Source organism: Paramisgurnus dabryanus, chromosome 11 (genome assembly GCF_030506205.2).
Source record: "Paramisgurnus dabryanus chromosome 11, PD_genome_1.1, whole genome shotgun sequence".
Classification (NCBI taxonomy): domain Eukaryota; kingdom Metazoa; phylum Chordata; class Actinopteri; order Cypriniformes; family Cobitidae; genus Paramisgurnus; species Paramisgurnus dabryanus.
This window is the reverse complement of record NC_133347.1, coordinates 26,527,235-26,548,749: the sequence shown is the minus strand read 5'-3', so window position 1 is coordinate 26,548,749 and position 21,515 is coordinate 26,527,235. Positions and strand designations below refer to the sequence as shown.

The window sequence follows — 21,515 nt, the reverse complement described above, 5'->3', positions numbered from 1 at the left end:
CTGAAAAAATTCTAGTAGTTTTGAAAAGTTGTTTTTGTAATTCAAAGCTAAACAACTAAAGGAATAAGACGTACAATTGGTGATAACAATTTGGCATTCATATTTGCTCACAGACTACAGGAAATTGTATTGCATTGGCTTTAGTGGTGTTGAGTGAAAAACCAAGTATTAGTTCACAAAATAGTTTTTTCATATAATCATAAACATATAGAGCAGTGGTTCTCTACTCCGTTTCTGGAGAACCACTGCTCTGCACATTTTGTATGTTTCTCTCATCTGACACAATCAGTTTAGTTAATAGAGATCTCTACTATTGTGCTGATTATGTGAAGCAGGTGTGTTGAGAACCACTGATCTAGAGAACTGTTTACTTTGCACACATTGTGTTAGATGCAAAGATTTTCAGAAAGATGAACTAAAAATCCTCACAGACACTTGGAAACATAAGACCAACAGTCCCATGAGTTTAGTTGTAATCACACACCATTAGGCTTGACTCGTACATGGTTAATACTGGTTGGCTGTTGAGTGGCATGTTTTCAAAGATAAATAATTATCCTCATAGACCATTATAAGAACCTGAAAGTAGATGTAATGTGCAAAATAACAAGTAGGTCAGACAAATATTTATGTGTCATATACATATGCTATAGTTATGGTTATTTGTTCTTAAGTTATAGCGCCACCTAATGGACAATCTCTGCGATTTTTTGCATGTGACCTCAGCTTGGGTCTATACATATGTGTACCAAGTTTCATGTTGATATCTCATTCCTATCATAAATGATAGCAATTTAAGTATTTGTGGCCCCGCCTCTTTGTACTTTTGACCGTAGTGTTGCGACGACGAGTGCAAAGTTCAACTTTTTTTTGATAATTATTGATATTCAGTGTCTAAGGAATATTCCAGCACTGGATTGGTTCAGATCGGTCAAAAAACCTAGGACTAGTTCGCAAAAGTAGGTTTAAGAGAAAATTATAAATATCTAACAAACGATTCGACTGAGACAAGTGCTTCTTGAGGAAAAGTTGTTCATTAAATGTAGCTCTATTAAATGATATAAAGATCTTGTTGATATCTGAAACACTGCATAATACACAATCACTTAAACATTGAAAAAACGTGATAGCGCCTCTCGGAGGCCGAATTTTTTCTTACTCTGCACAGACCTTCATGGCCAAGAGACAAACAGGTCCATCACGTTTCGTTTCGATCGGCCTCCGTTAACCCTGCCCAATAGCTGCTTTTTCTTGATTGGCCGATGGCGGCCATGTTTTTTGAGCTACGCGAAATTCCTTTCTCACACAGATAGTACCCTAGACCAAGAGCACCCGTGCCAAATCTCAAGTTGATCGGTCCCATATTTCTCTAGTTACAGCTCTTCAAAGTTGAAGTAGTGTTATAGCGCCAACTAGTGGTCAAGCGATGCAATTTTTTGCACGTGACCCCAGAATAGTCCGCTGTATATGTGTACCAAATTTGGTTTCGATACCTCTTTCCAATCCCAAGTTACAGCCATTGAAGTCCAAGAGGCTCCGCCCATTGGGGGCGTTTGGGCGTGGCTTGACGACGACGAGTATAAAGTTCAACTTTTTTTTGATAACTTTTCATATTCACACTCCAAGGAATATTACAGCACTGGAACGGTTCCGATCGGACAAAAAACCTAGGACTAGTTCGTTTTTATTTTTTTCGACAAAATCGAAAATAGCGAAAAAATTTTCATGACGGAAATGAAATCGGAGATATACGTTTTGTTCGTCTTGACGCAAGGAATCCAGGGATATAAGACACTTGACATTTGGACAAGAATTCTGGGAGTTATGAGCATCAACGCGTTTGTTATCGCTATAGCGCCACCTATAGGCCAATCGGGTTGATACTCTATCAACCTCTCCCCAAATTGGGTCCTACCATTTGGCCAAGTCTCAAGTCTCTAGGCCTTACGGTTTGGTCTGCACGATCCGTTCTACGGCAGAAGAAAAATAATAACTAGAATAATAAAAATCCATACAAATACAATAGGGTTTCAGCCCTACGGGCTTGAACCCCTAATAATAATAAAAATCCATACAAATACAATAGGGTTTCAGCCCTACGGGCTTGAACCCCTAAATATTGAGTTAAGATTAAAGTTACATAAAATATATTCCTGAATCATACTAAAACCATAAAACGTACAGCTGGAACGACGCGTCGCCTGCTCAATTACGTCTATGTCCTAAACAGCCAAATTACGATGGCGAAACACAGCAAGCTGCAACTTATTGTACATTATAACTTTTCAAACAACACTAGAATCACTACAGGACATATATCAAGCGGTTGTTTATACAGTATTATGTTTTTAAGAGCTGCAACGTGCATGACTAAAACCGTGACCACGCCATATGCGACGTGACGATTTAATTACATTCGCTTCTGTTTTCATTTTCACATATTTCTGTATAATATAAAAACTGGAAAAAACATCCACTTAATTTAACAATTTTACTACCCACCATGATGATATAGTAAATGAATGCGATCTCATTCGCCTTATTAAAGTGTAACTAAACCCCTGGTGAGAGCGTGACTCCACCCACTGCAATATTTGAAAAATGCAAGAAAAGTGGGCAGATCCCAACAAAGATAGAGGGGACGAACTAAGCTCGTATCAAGTGTGTGGTGAGTTCGTAACAAGGGCGTGGTGAGCTTGAACCTGCTTACGTCACGAGTCATTTTTTGGACCCAACATCCAATAGGAAAATTCAACTGCAGTAGCCACCGTTCAACCTGTAGAGGGCAGCAATCAGACGTTTTTACACCATATATTGTAGTATTGAAACACTTTATATCCAAATGTCAAAAAAATTACTAAAATCAATGAACAGCACTAATAAAGCATCATTCTTACAGATAATTTACTAAAAAAAGTTGGTTTAGGGTTTAGTTACTCTTTAACAATCGCATTCGCCTTATTAATGTATCTTACTACATTGTGCATACAAACATTAAAGTTACAAATTGTAAAACTAAATATAAAATTAACTTTAAAAAAAATCATATATTAAACTTACCTTCAACTTGCACATGTGACAATATCGACACGATGGAAACTTTGATGGAGTTTAGGTAATTAAAAATTCACTGCGTCACGCCTGCAGACAATCAGAAGCGCCTCGAGTTTGACGGACATCAGGTGCAGCCAATCGCTGAGCAGGAAAGCCTTCAACCAATCAAACGCGTCCATTGAAGGCTGAAATGTGTGTGGGGCTGCAGTACCACCGAATTTTCAATAGAGGGAGATTATACACTCTGATGATACACTGGCATACACTGGAAATCGGGTGAAACGTACATATTAGGACATTTTGAGAAAAAGCGGGAGGTGGTTTGTCAGACCCTTATACGTCGTTCTACGCTGCTAGACTTATGAGGACATCAGCCCTGTCCTTATTGTTACGGTATGTCCTCATAGAGTCGGTATGTATTCAGGCAAAATGTCCCTATAATCCGGCCGCACCAACACACACACACACACACACACACATTCTGGTTTCCATGTTTTGTGGGGACAATCCATAGACATAATGTATTTTATACCACACAAACTGTATATTCTATTCCCCTTACCTGCCCCAATCCCTAACCCCAACCATCACACTTAAACTTATATTTTAAAAACCTATTCAGGGAAATCCCCTTAGATAGCCTTACACCTGATCAAAAAAATGTACAAACTAAACTAAAACAATTGGAATCCATCCTTAAAAACAACCAAAACCCCTTAGATTACCCGATTAGCTTAGAAGAACTAAAAGATGCACTAAAGAAATTAAAACCCAGAAAGGCATGCGGTTTAGACAACATCAGAACAGAAATGTTGAAACACAGTCCTGCAGCAATGCAAGAGGCACTTTTAAAAATGTTTAATTTAATCCTAGAAACTGGACACTTTCCTGAAACCTGGAGTACAGGTTTAATACACCCGCTATATAAAAGCGGAGACAAATTTGACCCCAATAACTACAGAGGCATTTGTGTAAATAGTAATCTAGGGAAGACTTTCTGTGGTATCTTAAATGCTCGGATTCAGGCCTTCCTTACCAAACACAACGTCTTAAGTAAAAGTCAGATTGGATTTTTACCAAACCACCGCACCACTGACCTAGCCTGGTAATACCATCCTCTGCTATTTCGCTTCGCTTCATATACAGTATATTCATATGAGTACAGAAGCGTAATGAAATTTAGCGGAAGTACGAAGTCTGACGTAGTCAGGCTACCACTGACCACATTTATACACTACAGACGCTAGTCAATCAACACGTTCATCATAAAAACAAAGGCAAAGTTTATGCATGTTTCGTTGACTTTAAAAAAGCATTCGACTCGATATGGCACGACGGCTTATACTATAAAATTCTACAATCAGGCATAGGAGGAAAAGTATATGACATCATTAACTCCATGTACTCAGAAAACAAGTGCGGAGTTAAAATCGGTGACAAAAGAACAGAATTTTTCAGTCAAGGGCGTGGGGTGAGACAGGGCTGTAACTTGAGTCCAACTCTGTTTAACTTATATATTAATGAGTTAGCAGTGTTACTGGAACAATCCAGCACACCCGGTCTCATCCTAAACAACTCCGAGATTAAAGCTCTTCTGTATGCAGATGATCTGGTGCTATTGTCAGACACTGCACAAGGTTTACAGCAACACCTGGACCTGCTGGAGAAATACTGTCAAAACTGGGCCCTGACGGTCAATCTGAAAAAAACTAAAATTATGATTTTCCAGAAAAAAGCAAGATTACAGGATAACAGATACACATTTACTCTGGGAAACACTGCACTAGAACACACCTTACACTACGACTATCTCGGGTTAAAAATCAGCGCATCAGGCGGTTTTGGTCTTGCGGTAAATGCACTTAAAGAGAAAGCTAGACGAGCATTCTATGCCATCAAAGGCAAATTTAAACAAACAGACATTCCTGCTACAGTTTGGTGTAAAATATTTGATAGTGTAATAATGCCCATAGCTCTGTATGGTTGTGAGGTTTGGGGTCCACAATGCCTAACAGATTACTCCAAATGGGACAAACATCCAATGGAATCCCTGCATGCTGAATTCTGTAGAAATATTTTAAGAGTTCAGAGAAGAACACCTACTAATGCATGCAGGGCTGAATTAGGCAGATATCCCCTAATAATACACATCCAAAAACGCTCCCTTAAATTCTGGTCACACTTAAACTCAAGTCCCCCGAACACACTTCAATATGAAGCCCTTAAAACTCAAGAGAAGAGACCTAAAACCAGTCCCATCTGTCAACTGGCTCTAAAACTCCAGACCAGCACTAATGAACGCAAACAAACCACAATAAACCAAATCATTAAAGAAAGTCAAACTTTATATTTGGATCATTGGGATAATGAAAGTAAAAACCAAAGTAAACTAGAATGCTATCGGGCACTAAACAGAAAATACAGTCTGTCAGAATATCTCTCCACTGTTAGAGATGTAAAGCAGAGACGAATCCTCACTAAATACAGACTCAGTGATCACAGTCTGGCAATAGAGAAAGGCCGACATAGACAAACATGGCTCCCAAAAGAAGAGCGAATCTGTGTCCATTGTGACAGTGGTGAGATCGAAACAGAGACACACTTTCTCCTTTACTGTGGTAAATATAAAGAGCTTAGAGAAAAACACTTTGACAAAATCTCAAAGCTCATACCAGAGTTTCATAACTCTTCAGACTCAGATCAAATGAAGATGTTACTGGGGGAAGACAGACACCCATCAGTTGCTGCTAAATTCATTTATCAGTTACACACCATCAGAAATAATCCACAGCCCTGATCTTGTACAGTACTTTTATTTTACCTCTCATCTGCCTCCATAAATGTACATTTGTATACTTCATATGTTTATATTTCAAAGTCTACTTTATATTGTAAATATCCTCTGATTCTATTTTAATTTGCAGTAGTACTTCATCCATCACCCAGCACCTTAGCTTAATTGCACCTTAATGTTTGTTAATATTGTGTTATTGTATGTTTCTTGTTTTATGTATAATGCTTTGGCAATATTGTGAGTGACACAATCATGCCAATAAAGTTCTTTAAATTGAAATTGAGAGAGAGAGAGAGTGTGTAAGAGAGTGAGAGAGAGAGAGAGAGAGAGAGAGAGAGAGAGAGAGAGAGAGAGAGAGAGAGAGAGAGAGAGATAAGAGATTTACAACGACATAAATGCGACTAACGGTATGTTACTTTTTTAACTATTCTGATTTTCTCGTTCACAATCCTGTTTAGATGAGTTTCTAAAGCAGGAATGTGGTTCGTCCACTCGTTGTGTCTCAACACGATTACACGAATTTCACTGACTGCAAATGTGCTTGATAACACTACTAAAATGTTACTATGGAGTAAAGTCATATTAAAGAGTTTCGTTTTTACTACTTATAAAGTGCAGACGAAGGCGCGGAATCACGTTTTAAAACGCCACACGCTATAACGTTATAACAGTTTTGCATCAACCAAACTGATCCAAGCTGACTTCACATACAGTTTACTTACCCAAAGAAAAGCAGATCAAAACAGCACACACAGATGTTAAACGCATCCTGCCTTCAGATACTTTTTGAGGTAAGACGAAGAACAACTTCACCGTGATTGTGACAGGAAAAGCCAAGCCTGTTCCCTCTATTTTCCCCCTTCAGTGTAGCGCTCTCCACGCAAACAGCGTCAGCGCGCGGGCGTGTGATCGTTTCACTGCGCGTGCTCGTTTTACGGCGAATCAGTGGGAAAGAGTATCCTGTTTTCATTACGTTACGTTTATTATGTATTTATATTGTATATTTAGATTATTTATTGCTAATTATTTCTACAGTATTAATGGATAGGGTACACATCGCTCATTACGTTTTTTAAAACAAAGCAATACTATGTATTTGTATGATATAATACCGTGTATTAAATATTTCATAATTTTTCCTTGTTTCTTTTAACCTGATATAGCTTAAATCGATTTTCTTTTATCTCTAATGTTTGTTCTAAAATTATTGTGTTTACATACATAATAAATACAAAATAAAGTAAAATTATTTGGGATATTCTTATACAGGAACAGTTTTCGACAGCTGTATCGCTCAGCATCAGACTCTGTTTCCCCATGCTTCTCTTATAAGAAGGCTCTGATATTAAAGGGGACATTCCACAAGACGTTTTTAAGATATTAAATAAATCTTGGATGTCCCCAGAGTACATATGTGAAGTTTTAGCTCAAAATACCCTATAGGTCAGGTGTTCCCAAACTTTTTTTTCCCGCGCACCCCCTTCTATGTCCCAACCGGGTTGGCGAACCCCTAATCCCCACTTAAAAAAATAAAATAAAAAAAAAACGCTAAAAAGATTTGTTTTTAAAGACTCATGTTTAATCATGCGCAAATAACCAAGGGCCGGTGTTGTGTCCCCCTTCAGTGTAGCGCTCTCCACTCAAACAGCGTACAGCGCGCGGGCGCGTGCTCGCACCAGCCAACCCCTGGATTTCTTCTTTGGGATTTTACGGCAGCTGGCATTTAACGGACTGGATCCATCACGGGCGTCGGAAGCAAAAACAGTGGAGAAGATGCCATTTTCTTGTATTCTTGTGGCTTTTAATAAAACTATTGCTTTTATAGCCTAAAAACTTTGCTTTGTGACGCGGGAGGCCAGTCGGCGAAACTAATTAAAAGCATCAGCGTGTAAGTCAAAGCTGTAGGTAAAACGCGGAACGGAGCTTAATTTATTAGGTAATAATTCCTCAAGTGAAATGTATGTAATACATCTACCGTTAGTCAATAACGGTGTTCTGACAAGTGAACAGATATGCGCTAAATGAGAGAAAATGTGAGTGGGCCCGATATCATTGGTTTTAATAAAAAAGTATATTGGTTTCGACGCCCATGGGACAAGATATGAAAAATCTCTCATGTTTTACTCCCCCCCCCCATGCCATCATGTGACTTTCTTTTTTCGGCTTAACAGATTATTAGTCACAGACTGGAAAAACTGCTATTTATGCACAAAGCAACTACTTTCAAAACTGAATAGGTGAGTATTGTTCATTCAAAAATTCTATCCCTGTCTGACAGAAAGAAAGCCATCTATGATTTACGTATGTTTGCTGTACGTTGTTTTTATTTGGCGTAAGATTTAAAGAGTGCGAGAGTGAGCGTGCGTCTTACGTCAAATGCGTGGGAGTTGGCAACCCTACAGACATTAAGACATACATCTACTATCTATTCCAAAGTGAATAATTTATATACAGGCGTGTGTCGTCTGTTATAAATGAAAGATCCAAGAAGAATATAGACAGTAGAGGGCACTGTAAGACCAATAAAAGTGGTCATTAGACTGCATGCGCGTGAACACTTGGTGCCAATTCAGTACTTCATACAGAGTTATCTGTACTCCCTCAAAGAGCTAAAAATAAGCCTATATCTGAAATAAGTCTTACAGTCACTTTTCCTGATCTGTGTGTTCTTTATGATCATTTTGGGTTATGTTTGCACAGTATTTGTGTTGTCATCTTTGTTTTGTATTTTACATTGTAACATGTTTTTGTCTGGACTCTTGTATTGTTTGCACATTGTTAAAGGGATAGTTCACCCAAAATAAAAATTCTGTCATCATTTACTCATTGTCATGTTGTTACAAACCTGTATAAATTTCTTTGTTCTGATGAACACGAATTAAGATATTTTAGGATCATTCACTTCCATAAGAGGCTCACAAACTGTTTGATTACAAACATTTGTTATTTTCAAAATATCTTTATTCGTGTTTATCAATCAAATAAATATTTACAGGTTTGTTACAAAACGAGAGTAATTGATGACAGAATTTTTATTTTTGGGTGAACATTCCCTTTAATGTGTGTCTGCACTAACTGTTTAATGTGTGGTTCTGTTACTGTAATCATGTTTGTTAGTCTGTGTCTTGTTCAGTACTGTTGTGTACTGCTCGTATGTGTTAATATAAATTGTAGAAACTCCCAAAACCGGCAACAAATCTCTTGTATGGCCAGGCATACCTGACCAATAAAGCCAATATTCTATTCTATTTTATTCTATGTTTATGTCTATTCTGTTTATGTTTATTCTATGTCTATTCTATTCTATTCTATGTTTATGTCTAGTCCAGTCCAGTGGCGGCTCATCCGAGGGGCGCAAATTCAACATAAGTGTTCGGAGTGTCATGTGTGTTCCTTGTGTTTTCAAAATATGTGTTTGTTGCGTCATGTAAACCATGTGCATCACGTGTTTTGTCAAAATAAGTGCCTGCTACACACGCGTCAAAACCGTTTAGAATAAAAGAGACGCTCACGCTCATAAAATACACCCAAGACACTTCCTTAACAGTAAACTCTGATTACGCATGAGATTATGAGAGTATCTGGCAAACGCGAGCGAGCGTCTCTTTTATCATAAACCCTTTAGACGCGTCTGCAGCAGGCACTTATTTTGACAAGACACGTGATGCACATAGGATCACTCAACGCGCAGAACACATTTTTTTAATTACAAACTACACACATAAAGGCTAAATACATGTTGTGACGAACTTCGCATCGAGCGCCCTTAATAAAAGAAGTCACCTGCCGCCACTGCTCTAGTCTAGTCTATGTCTATTCTATTCTATGTTTATTTTATGTTTATGTCTATTCTATAGTCTATGTCTAGCCTATGTCTATTCTATTCTTAGTCTATTCTATGTTCATGTCTATTCTAGTCTAGTCTATGTCTATTCTATTCTATTCTTTGTTTATTTCTATTCTATGTTTATATCTATTCTATAGTCTATGTTTATGTCTAGCATATGTCTATTCTATTCTTTGTCTGTTCTATGTTTATGTTTATTCTACTCTAGTCGATGTCTATTCTATTCTATTCTATTCTAATTAAATTATATTATATCATATTATATTTATTATATTATATTATATTAGAGAGAGAACTAAAACTTTAATGTAAAAATCTACATTCTTTCATGTTATGCATCGCTGAAGTGAACACAATGTTATGTTGTGGATTTCTTTAATGACTAAACTTAGTTATAGTTTTTCAGTTATAGGACCCACTATTGTCCACAACAAAATTTGAACGCTCTCTCACTTATCATTTCTACCCAATAAAATATTTAAATCTCTTTCTTTATGACTTAAAGGGACCATGTCACAGGACTTTTTTAAGATGTCAAATACATCTTTGGTGTCCCCAGAGCACATGTGTGAAGTTTTAGCTCAAAATACCATATAAATAATTTATTATAGCATGTTAAAATTGCCACTTTATAGGTGTTTGCAAAAATGTGCCGTTTTGGGTGTGTCCTCTAAAATGCACATGTGCAGATCAAGTGCAAACACTGATCACAATGATGGTGGTTTGTTGAAATTGAAACTCAATTGTTCTGTGAATTATTTTCTCTCTGCACTAAATGGCAGTGCTGTGGTTGCATTAAGGGGTTGGATTATTATAATAAGAGCTCCTTATGACATCATAAGGAGAGCCAAATTTCAACGACCTATTTTTTCATGTGCTTGTAGAGAATGGTTTACCAAAACTAAGTTACTGGGTTGATCTTTTTCAAATTTTCTAGGTTGATAGCATCACTAGGGACCCAATCATAGCACTTAAACATGGAAAAAGTCAGATTTTCATGTCATGGCCCCTTTAATGACTTTATCCTTACGTATGGTTAGGTCTTTAGTTTTGCTGAAAAACTGGCAGTGTGAACGCTAAGCGAACCAGGACTTAATATATTTTTTTCAAAGGAACGGAACTACAAGTATGAACAACGGACACTCCACTTTTTTGAAAATATGCTAATTTTCCTGCTCCCCTAAAGTTAAAGATTAGATTTTTACCGTTTTGAAATCCACTTAACTGATCTCCGGGTCTGGTGGTAACACTTTTAGCATAGTTTAGCATAATCCATTGAATCTGATTAGACCATTGGCATCACGCTAAAAAATAACCAAAGAGTTTCAAAATTTTTCCTATTTAAACTTGACTCTTCTGTAGTTACATTGTGTACTAAGACTGACGGAAAATGTAAAGTTGCGATTTTTTTAGGCAGATATGACTAGGAACTATACTCTTATTCTGGCGTAATAATCAAAGACTTTGCTGCTGTAACATGACTGCAGGAGGTGCAATGATATTATGCAGTGCCCGAAAATAGTCCTCTATTATTGAAAGTTACCAAGGGGACTTTTTTTGGGCACTGCGTAATATCATTGCACCTGCTGCAAAAATATCAAAACTCTTTGGTCATTTTGAGTGCGATGCTAATGGTCTAATCAGATTCAATGGATTGCGCTAAACTATGCTAAAAGTGGTACCCCCCAGACCCGGAGATCAGCTGAATGGATTCCAAAACGGTAAAAATCAAATGTTTAACTCTAGGGGAGCTGGAAAATGAGCCTATTTTCAAAAAAAGTGGAGTGTCCCATTAAATCGAAATGAACCAAAATTTGTGTTCTATTTACAGTCCTGAGAAATTAGGGGGTGCTGTAGCACCCTCGGCACCCCTGATTCTCGCGCCCCTGCCTTTACATTACCCTTAAAGTCTCCTTCTTCTCAGGAATATTAGGAAGCTTATAATCTGGATGCTTGAGGAGCTTTTCAATAAAAAGCCTGATGGATTAAAACAAAAGAAAGTTAAACCTTTTGTAACAATTAAAAAAGATGCATGACAGTTTGCGAGTAGTTCAAATTATAACTTGCCCTGCCAAGTGCCAATGATAAATTAACAAATTGGTAAACTATAATAATAAAACTGAATTAGTTCTTTTCACTTTCAAATAATTGCTTAACATTATGGCACACTTTTTTGCTGCATAACAATGGCATGCAGCTACTAGTGATTTTTTTAACCCATTCTAACTGCGACTTCTAACAAATCATTCTTGCAATTTTGGAAAAGATCTATGTTAAAGGTCCAATGTGGGTTTTTTTAGTGGCATCTACAGGATTGAGAATTGCAACAAACCTTCATTTCGAAACGCATAGAGAAGCTACGGTAGCTGCCACGGGACAAACATGTCATCGTCGTCTGAGAACGATATAAGGACGAAACGCGCCTCACAGAGCAGTTTGTCCATTTAAGGCTACTGTACAAACGTGATGGCGACTTCCATGTTAGGGGGACCGTGGTGTATGTAGATAAAAACGGCTCATTCTACAGTAATTAAAACAATACAGTTCATTATGTAAGGTCTTTATACACACTGATATTATAGTTATGTAGATTATATTGCATTCCTGTCAAGAGACCCTCCTAAAAATCCCACATTGCACCTTTAACTGGCTAAATAAATAATTACCATGGCAAAATTTAAATCTAGGGACAAGAATTCTTAGTCCATATAAAGGCATGTACACTGAATGAAAAGAAAAGATTTAGTGCGAGCACATCTCTGCTTCATTTGGCAAAGTGACTTTTGGCCATTCCATCAGTTCTCTCACAATCTCTGCCGATGCTGTTTAAAGTTTACAATATCTGAGACTTCTCAGGGTTAGCATTCCGAGTTCTGCTTACGTGATGTATTTATTGTAGAGGACAAAGGCATGCTCTATGTTGCCCTCCTCTGCATACACATGGGCCATGCGGATCATCTCCATGCCCGAGTGGAAGTATCTGCGAAGAGGTACAGCTTCATTTACATCCACCGTGCTGCCCTTCTTTGTCAAAGCCCGCACCCTCTCCAGTGGGGTCAAACTCACATCTGCGTGGTCCAACATGATATAGATAGTGATCTCAATCTACACCTTTAACTGTAATGTAAAAGTGCAAACATATACACAACTGGTAAATAACTGCATTATTACAATAGTAGTGAATAAAGGAATAAGCATTATTCACATCTGTCTTATTGAAATGGAAAAAGATTAGACTACTTACACTACTTTTAACTGATGTCACATCCATATGCCTACTTTATATAGACCTGATGTCAAATCTGTTGTTCAGACACGTAAATTATATCTTATTGAAAACAATCAGCTATCGACACATTTATTAAAATGTAAGCCTTTATAATACTGTACAAGTAATGTATGTGTTACTGCTAGCAGGCTAAGTGACTATTAATCTTACCCTGATACGCTGTGTGTAAAATTCTCATCTCAGGTATATACCCAGCCAACATTGCAAGGTGGGGCCCATGTGGAAGCCCACATTATTTACCAGGGCCCAATATGGGTTTTTAATGGGTACAAATGAAGCCCACATTATTTACCAGGGCCCAATATGGGTTTTTAATGGGTACTGGACTGGTCGCTTATTATGTAATAATTACACTTTTAATGCTTAATTGTAATTTACTTTAATAATATATTTGTTTTAAATTGAAAACCAATAAAAGCAAAATAATTTCAGTTCGGTAAATATCAGTTTTCAGCATAAATAATCAACATTTCATTCATCTGTAACATCACAAAACATGAAGGAGGTGCAATATGAAAAATCAAATAACAAAAACTGTAAAGGTTCAATAAATCAAAATACTTTGTCAATTTATAACACTTTCAATGCTAAAATAATAATCAACATTTCAAAACGGCTAATGCAGGTAATGACTAACAATTTAACATAACACTTAAAATAGGCATTGAAAGAAGTCAAACTCTTAAAATACTTTCAACTCAAAAACAACATAAACATTGCTCTTCTGGGGCCTCATTTATCAAGCGTGCGTACGCACAGAAGTGTGCGTACAGTGTGCGTAGGAACAGTTTTACGCAAAGTGTGGAATTTATCAAATTGCACTTATACGTAGAAATGTGTGTAAATATACGCACACCTCGGAGTATGCGTACGCAGAGCATCTAGTGGTAGAATAGCAATACTACACAGGACCGTCCATCCCCAGCGTTAAAAGAACACTTTGCCTATTATCCACCCCCAGGTGTTAAAAATGATTACTGTAAAGTAACTGCAAACCAGTATTGAAGTTAATTAATGAAATAAGTGTCTAACCCTATATAAGAAAGCTCCGTTAAATGCTTGACACAGTGGCTTATCTTGCATTATTGGAAGACTTGGCAAATCATCCATTCCGCCAGGAGCGCATTTTCAGAGATCGTTTGTGACGGGGCAGAGCCCCCTGTTCCTCGCGACGCTGATGGTACTTGTCATCCAAGGTAAGACCGTGGTGACGGTCATCGTTCGGTCTCATAGATCCATAGTTATAGTCATAACTTACGATCTATTTCGACCTCACTCAGACCGTCACCACGGTCTTACCTTGGATGACAAGTACCATCAGGGTCGCGAGGAACAGGGGGCTCTGCCCCTTCACAAACGCGCCCCGAGGCCGAGAGGAGAACGGCTGAACCCAGTGGTGTAGGGGATTCCACATTCACTCTGTAGAACCTGGAGAAAGTACAGGGAGCAGACCATGTTGCTGCAGCACAAATTTCTGAAAGAGGAACTCCTTTAAGAGCAGCCCAGGAAGCGGCCACGCCCCTGGTCGAGTGGGCCACCAGATTAGCTGGAACTGGGAGATTTTGTCCAGAATAGGCTGCAGAGACGGTGTCCACAATCCAGTGGGACAAGGTCTGTTTAGACACAGGGAGCCCCAACTTCCTGTCACCAAAACAAACAAAAAGTTGGGTATGAGAGCTTCTCAGAGCCTGAGTGCGGGCAAGATAAGCCCGCAGCGCCCTCACTGGACATAAAGTAAGCAAGCTTGCATCCTCCGGTGGAAGAGCCGGGTCAAGCTGAAAGGAGCTTATCTCAATCACCTGGTTAAGAGTCTGAGGATTGACCACCTTATGCGGCTTTCACATAGGATGCGGTGTGCGCTGCGCTCGCCGCTGGGTTCGGCGCAGCAAAGCGATTTGTGCTCTGATGGCCAGACCAAAGTAGGCGGGGTTTTCAATAAATTACTACAGTGTTTATATTTGCGTTAAATAGTCGACGAGGAATACAGAGACTGATGTTGCTCGTCTCCATTTCACGTTACTTTCAGCATACCTACAACAAGCTGCTTGACTTAAAACACACCTGACATGCCAACTTGAATTGCTACGTGTTTCCATGACAAGGCTTTCCTTCCGATGTCTCTGTAGGAGCATAAACTTGTATTATAAAGCTCTGAGAATCCCGAGTATAAGCTTTCGTCCATTTTGCTTGTTTGGATGCCCCGTTTCTATTGGCCGCGCGGGTAATCGTCACAGAGCGCAGCGCAAAAGTTAAACTATTTTGCGCTCCGCTGCGCTCCTGGAAAGTTGCTGGATCCTCCTGCCTACTGCGACACCATCTTGAGAACACCCTCCACTTCTGGGCATAGTTAGAACGAGTGGAGGGAGCCCTGGCGTTATCTATGGTTTGCAAAACCCCTTTATCTAGCCCCTGAGAGAGGGGCTGAGAAGGGGCCAAGCCCAGAGCTGCAAGATGGCTGGCTTCGGGTGCCATATTTGCCCCTCCGCTCTGACTGGCAGGGCCCAAGGCTCCCCATACACCAAGCGAAGGAGTGCAGGGAACCAATGCCTTCTTGGCCATCGAGGAGTTATCAGTAGCACCTTGTAATGGCCGATGGCGACCCTGTGGAGAACCTTGGGAAGCAGAGGGAACGGAGGAAAAGCATACAATAATCCTTCCGGCCACTTCTCCAGGCCCAGGGGACCTCCTTGACCCAGCATGGAGAACCACATCTTGCAGTGGGTAGTCGCTGTTGATGCAAACAGATCGGTCTGTGCCCTGCCAAACCGAGTCCACAAGAGGGCCACTACCTCCGGATGGAGTCTCCACTCTCCTGGGGGAGGGCCAGACCTGGACAGAAGGTCCGCTGCCTGGTTCAGAACTCCCGGAATGTAAATCGCCCTGAGCGAAGCCAGGTGTTGAATGGCCCAAAACAGGAGTTCCTGTGCGACCTGGAGGCACTGTAGAGACCTGGTGCCTCCCTGGTGATTTATGTGATACACAGTGCAGGAACTGTCTGTTCTCACTAGGACATGTTTGTCCCGAATAAAAGGGAGGAGAGCCTTCAGAGAAAGGTGAACCGCCCTCAACTCCAAAACATTGATGTGTGCTTCCATCCAAGGTGGTTCCCACACACCTCGCACCCGCCTGCCCAGCTGAAATTGGTTCAAGAGGGTCAGAATCGATTGCACCCTCAGCATAATGAGAGACGCTGACATTGTGACAGAATTCAGGCAGAGACCCAAAAAGACTGCCTGCTGCCTTGGCTCGAGGTTGCTTTTCTTCACATTCACTGTGAAGCCCAGGGACTGGATGTGTGAGACAAGTGACCTCGTGTCCTCTGAGACTTGGCTGGGAGATGGGGCGCAAACCAGCCAATCGTCCAGATAGGGAAGGATTTTCATCCCTGACAGTAAGAGTGGAGACAAGGCAGCTCCTACCACCCTGGTAAACACTCTCGGGGAGAGGGACAGGCCAAATGGCAGGACCTTGAACTGGTATGCTTGTCCCTGGAAGGCAAACCGAAGAAAAGGCCAGTGGGCTGGGAAGATTGGCACGTGAAAGTATGCATCTCTTAGGTCGATGGAGGTGAACCACTCTCCTCTCTCTAGAGATTCCAATACCTGATTTGTGGTCAGCATCTTGAAAGGCAAAACCTTCATGAAGGTGTTTAACCGCCTTAGGTCCAAGATGGGGCGCAACCCACCATCTTTTTTTGGAACGAGGAAATACGTCGAATAAAAGCCAGCAAGCTGTTCGCTGGGATCGACTTTCATGATTGCATCCTTCTGTAGAAGGATTAAAATCTCCTGTTTTAAAAACTGAGCCTGGACCGGATCCCTGACGAGAGTCATGCGGACCCGCGAGAAAGGAGGGGGATGGCGCCGAAACTGTAGTCGGTACCCGTTTGATACCGTAGCCAGTACCCACGGGTCTGAAATCTTTCTCACCCAGCTGTCCAGGCACAGCTGGGGACGAGTTCCGGCGGTTACCCCCATACCCCTAGGGGTGACCCCCATGAGGCCCTGAGGGTAGGGCCGAAAACCTTGCCTGCGTTGGGGTGGTTACCCATAACCACCATCGGGAGGTGAGAACGCCACAGTCTGCTGCTTGCCATGCCCCCAATTGGGTTGGTGCGGTGGCCGGAAGCCCCTGGGCATATACCTGGCAACAGCAGCCCTGCCGAAAGTGCGTTGAACGCAATCTCTAGTTCGCCGAGACTGCTCAGCCTTATCCAACAATCCTTGGGAGTCAGGATGAAAAACCTGTCCTGGGACAACCGGCATTTGCACAAGCTCTTTCCGGATATTTTCCGGTAGAGACGTTTGCGCTAACCAAACCTGCCGTCGTGACATCACAGCTGACGCCATAGTAGACCCAATATCTCTGGTTAGCTGAGAATGGGTAACAAGGGCGGAGTCTATGAGACTCATAGTATCCTTGTCATTAGGATTGGCAGTCTTCCTAAGGGCCGCCAACAAAATGGCAAGCGCGTTACCAGAGCGAGCCGCCCTTGTGGCGGCATTGTAGGTGCGACACACCAGACTGTCAGTCTTATCGCACTCTTTAACTGGACAGCGTGGAGTAGCCGTCACACGCTCCGGGCCCAGAGACGTCAAGGCTGCCATTTCCCGTTCAACCGGAGGCAAATCTCCCATACCAGTGTCGGGAGCATATGGTATTTTAGCCAATCTCCGGCAGCCGGCATTGAAATGAGGGGCCCCACTAGGGGCGCTCCATGCCTTTCTTAGCATCTGCAAATAATCCCCAGCCACAGGGACCGAAACCGATTGCTGGGACTGGGAAATACCTGCCCACACTCCCTCCACCGGAGCCGGGGGCACAGTCGGAACATCAAGACCCACAATCTTTGCCGCACTCAACACCTTGGAGATAATGTCCATGGTTGAGGGCTCATTGTCACCTGGGTCGGACAAAGCAGACAGTCCATCTAAAAAATGGTCAGACTCAGCGGCCTCTTCAGCCTGCCCACCACTTCCAAAAGGGGAGGCTGGGGCATAAAGAGAGAGGGCGTCAGGGTGATCCTCATCTCCCTGTTGATAGGAGGTCAACCTGTTAGGGGAGGAAACCCTTGAGGGTCCCGCCTCTGAAGTGGGCCTCGCCACAGAATGTTGAGCCTCAATCTTTCCCAAACGATCAGACAAACCACGTATGGCAGCTAAGATCTGGGACTGAGGGTCAGGTTGTGAATCTGAGCCTTGCCCCTTTCTGTGTTCAGGGGGGTGCTCACGTTTACGTTTCTTGGAGTGTTTTTTTGAAACACGTCCTGTGTCACCCAGTGAAGGCTGTACCGCTGAAGCCTGAACAGACTTCTCCGCCCTTTTGGCTCTCAGGGCACGCTCCTCAGCAGACAGCTCTAGCGCAGCTGTACAGGGGTTCTCAATGTCCTCTAATAAATGAGCCATGCCTAAGCAAGAGGGGCATTCACGATGGCCATCACGGGCATCCAGTGCCACCCGACAAAAACGGCACAAGTGTGACGACATAACTATGATATGTTTTAGTTTTTTTTTTTTTTGCGAACAAAAAACCACAATAGTCAGTGCCCAACAGCTACGTATAGCTGGAAAAAAGGGTAACAAAAGACAAGAGCAATACAAACAGTATGCGTCCAATTACCTAATTAATTTAATAATTAATTAATTAATTAGTCTAACTGCTGGGCAGCTTTAATAAGTGAAAAAACACAAATTGCCAATGTTCTACAAACAGAAAAAAGGCCAAACAAAATTATTATTATTTTTTTTTTTAAATCATTTTACTTTATATTTTATATTAACAAAAAACACACCTCCCCCATATAAGGTGCGCGAACGCACGCTGGGGGGGGAGTTAACAAACCCCACTTACTGCGGACAGCAAGCAAACGGGAATGAACTCAAAATAGTAATAGTAAAGGGTTTTTACTCCTGTAGAGAAAAAACAACTCTCTGTCAATGGGAACACCACACACAATCCTCAGGGACACAAGGCACCTGCACAAAAAAGTGACGGATTAACAACAGCGGAGTCCCAAAATAGTTTTGTGTCTCAAAATACACCACTTACCTGTCTCGGATGAGGCGAGTAAAGCAAAGAGGAAGAGGCGTGGCCACCGGGGGGGTTTTATAGACGGCGGCCAGGCCTCCCGAGGTCACATGACTTTGTTGATATAATGTCTCGAGGATAGGTTGAAGGATTGCATCATTCAAGGTAAGACCGTGGTGACGGTCTGAGTGAGGTCGAAATAGATCTAAATTTCTGTGTCTGTAAAGTTCCTCTTTTACGCTCTCTTTGCCATTATTGCGATGAGGGAAAAGCACAACCACGTGACTTATAACGGGAGGTGCTGTCACCATATATGGTTCATTGGAGGCGTTTCGGAATGCAAATGACATTGAACGTGCACGAGCATGGTGCTTAAGAACACATGGGATTTATCATCAAGGATTACTTACTGACGTTTGATAAATCCCGATTTTTTTGTACTTAAGCACATTCTAAATTTCATTCGTAGGTACAAATATAGAACATTTTCTACGCAATGTTGATAAATGAGGCCCCTGGAGATGGTCTTCTTTGCTCAAAAGTTTTATGAAGAACTTCCAAAGCATCCACAGCCAAACTCATTAAATGTCCTTGCACGTTTGGTGATTCATCCCTGTGCAGTCTGTGAACTTGCACCGTAGTATTACATTTTCTAAAAACATAACTCAGGATAAATTACAAGTGTAACAGTTGTGAGAGACTCCTGCTGCTCCGGTAGAAACTGTATCCTTGCGCCTGAGCGGAAATTCTTGTAGTTTAAATGTTTATCATCTTTATAGTTGTAATTTTAAAAGTCTGCCTATTTTAGCAAAGATTATTTAAAATATGATATTATATTATGTGAAAAAAATCACAATTAAAAACATTTGAAGCAGGACTATTTTGTCAAGCGTAATGTGTCGTAGCAGTGAGCAGATCGTAATGAGGTCTCCTTATATGAAACACCTGACTCCACTCATCAGGCTTCTTTCAGAATGTTTAAAACATTTCTTTAATTAATACACTAACAAACTGATGAACTTTCTGACATTTCTTATTTTCACTCAGCTGTGCAAATTAAAATTAATAATTGCCAGGTAAACATTACAAATATCACAATTAAATGTAAACAATAATGCATTTTTATTTAAAATCTTTTATACTGAATCACATTGCTCTTTGTATAAAAGTGACTATTAACCAAAAGTAATTATTTTAAGAGGTTAAATGTATATAAAATGTATTTTAATCATGAAATTATTTTGCCCACATAGGTCCCATATGGGTATTATCATCCAACATGGGCATACCTATATGGGACCCACATAGCCAACCCACATGAGACCCATATATATTGCCCATGTTAAGCCCATGGCCACATGAAACCCATGTTGCCCATATGGGACCCACATATCAATGTTAATTAAATGTAAAAAATTATGCATTTTTATTTAAAATGTTTTATACTGATCAAATCATATCTGTTATATTATTTGCTATTTGTTTAAAAGTGACAATCAACCAAAAGTTATTATTTTAAGATTGTAAATGTATAAAGATGTATTTCAAGCATAAAAATGTTTTGCCCACATAGGTGCCATGAGGGCCCCACATTATTATCCCACATGGGCAAACCTATATGGAGCCCACATAGGAAACCCACATGAGACCCATATATATTGCCCATGTTAAGCCCATGGCCACATGAAACCCATGTTGCCCATATGGGACCCACGTGGGGCCCACATATCAATGTTAATTAAATGTAAAAAATAATGCATTTTCATTTAAAATGTTTTATACTGATGTGATGACGAGTATTTGATGACGTCATCACCGGAGCGCGATTTAGCGCATGTTTATGTTTACATCGCATCACATCACCTCCTGACTTTTATTACGTGATTAATAAATATGAAGTTGGGGTTTGGAACATGGCTTTAGAGGAATAACAGGAATATGCTGCACTCCAGTTATCAGTTTGTGAGTTTTGTGTTGATTTATTACGTTATTGTTTAGGTCTGATGATGAGTTATTGTTTGTATAAACTGTCATTGTATTTAAGTTTGTGAATGTTTATTCATACTTTTATTCATTTATTTAGTGATTTATTTTGTTTCATCTTGAGAGTTTTTGTCTTTTTCCCTGTCATTAGGGTAATGTGGATCGGTAATGTTTAAAATGCGGTCGTCTATTATAAAGGGCGATACCATTATCTGTAAGGTGGGGGGAGGAGTTTATAAATTAGTTATATTTGTCCTAGGGTCTTCTAGAGATGTGTATATGATGGACAAATGTTTATTTCTTATTTTATTTTAGTGTTGTGCACCATATTGATATGGAAGGGGGAAATATCTTGTGTATTGCTGGTTTAGCTATCCCTTTTTGTGGTGGACTTATCCAATTGGGTTTGGCGCGAATTAAGCTTATAAAAGCCTATTGAATAGTACTTTGTGTGGCCAGTGTAATGGTTAGGAAGTCTGCTGAGAGACACATGAGGCCTGAATAGTGTGTTGCCAGCTACA

At 40.4% G+C, this 21,515-nt stretch overlaps 1 protein-coding gene and 1 long non-coding RNA gene across 2 annotated transcripts in view; one reads left to right on the top strand and one right to left on the bottom strand.

Moving 5' to 3' along the window:
• LOC141283006 (uncharacterized) overlaps positions 1-21,515 on the top strand; it is a 94,057-nt gene that overhangs the window by 70,199 nt on the left and 2,343 nt on the right. The window lies entirely within an intron of this gene.
• LOC135730110 (STAM-binding protein-like A) lies at positions 11,467-12,807 on the bottom strand. Its single transcript, XM_065247980.2, has 2 exons — positions 12,577-12,807; positions 11,467-11,672 (listed from the first exon to the last, which is right to left on the bottom strand). The coding sequence occupies exons 1-2, from the start codon at positions 12,777-12,779 to the stop codon at positions 11,588-11,590; spliced, it is 288 nt and encodes a 95-aa protein (XP_065104052.1). The 5' UTR covers positions 12,780-12,807; the 3' UTR covers positions 11,467-11,587.

Excerpts from the sequence above, each read along its gene's own strand:
- LOC135730110 (XM_065247980.2), bottom strand. The coding sequence starts at position 12,779 with ATGTTGGACCACGCAGATGTGAGTTTGACCCCACTGGAGAGGGTGCGG. Across the intron at positions 11,673-12,576 it reads CTCTACAATAAATACATCAC|GCTTTTTATTGAAAAGCTCC; the intron begins GTAAGCAGAACT and ends TTAATCCATCAG.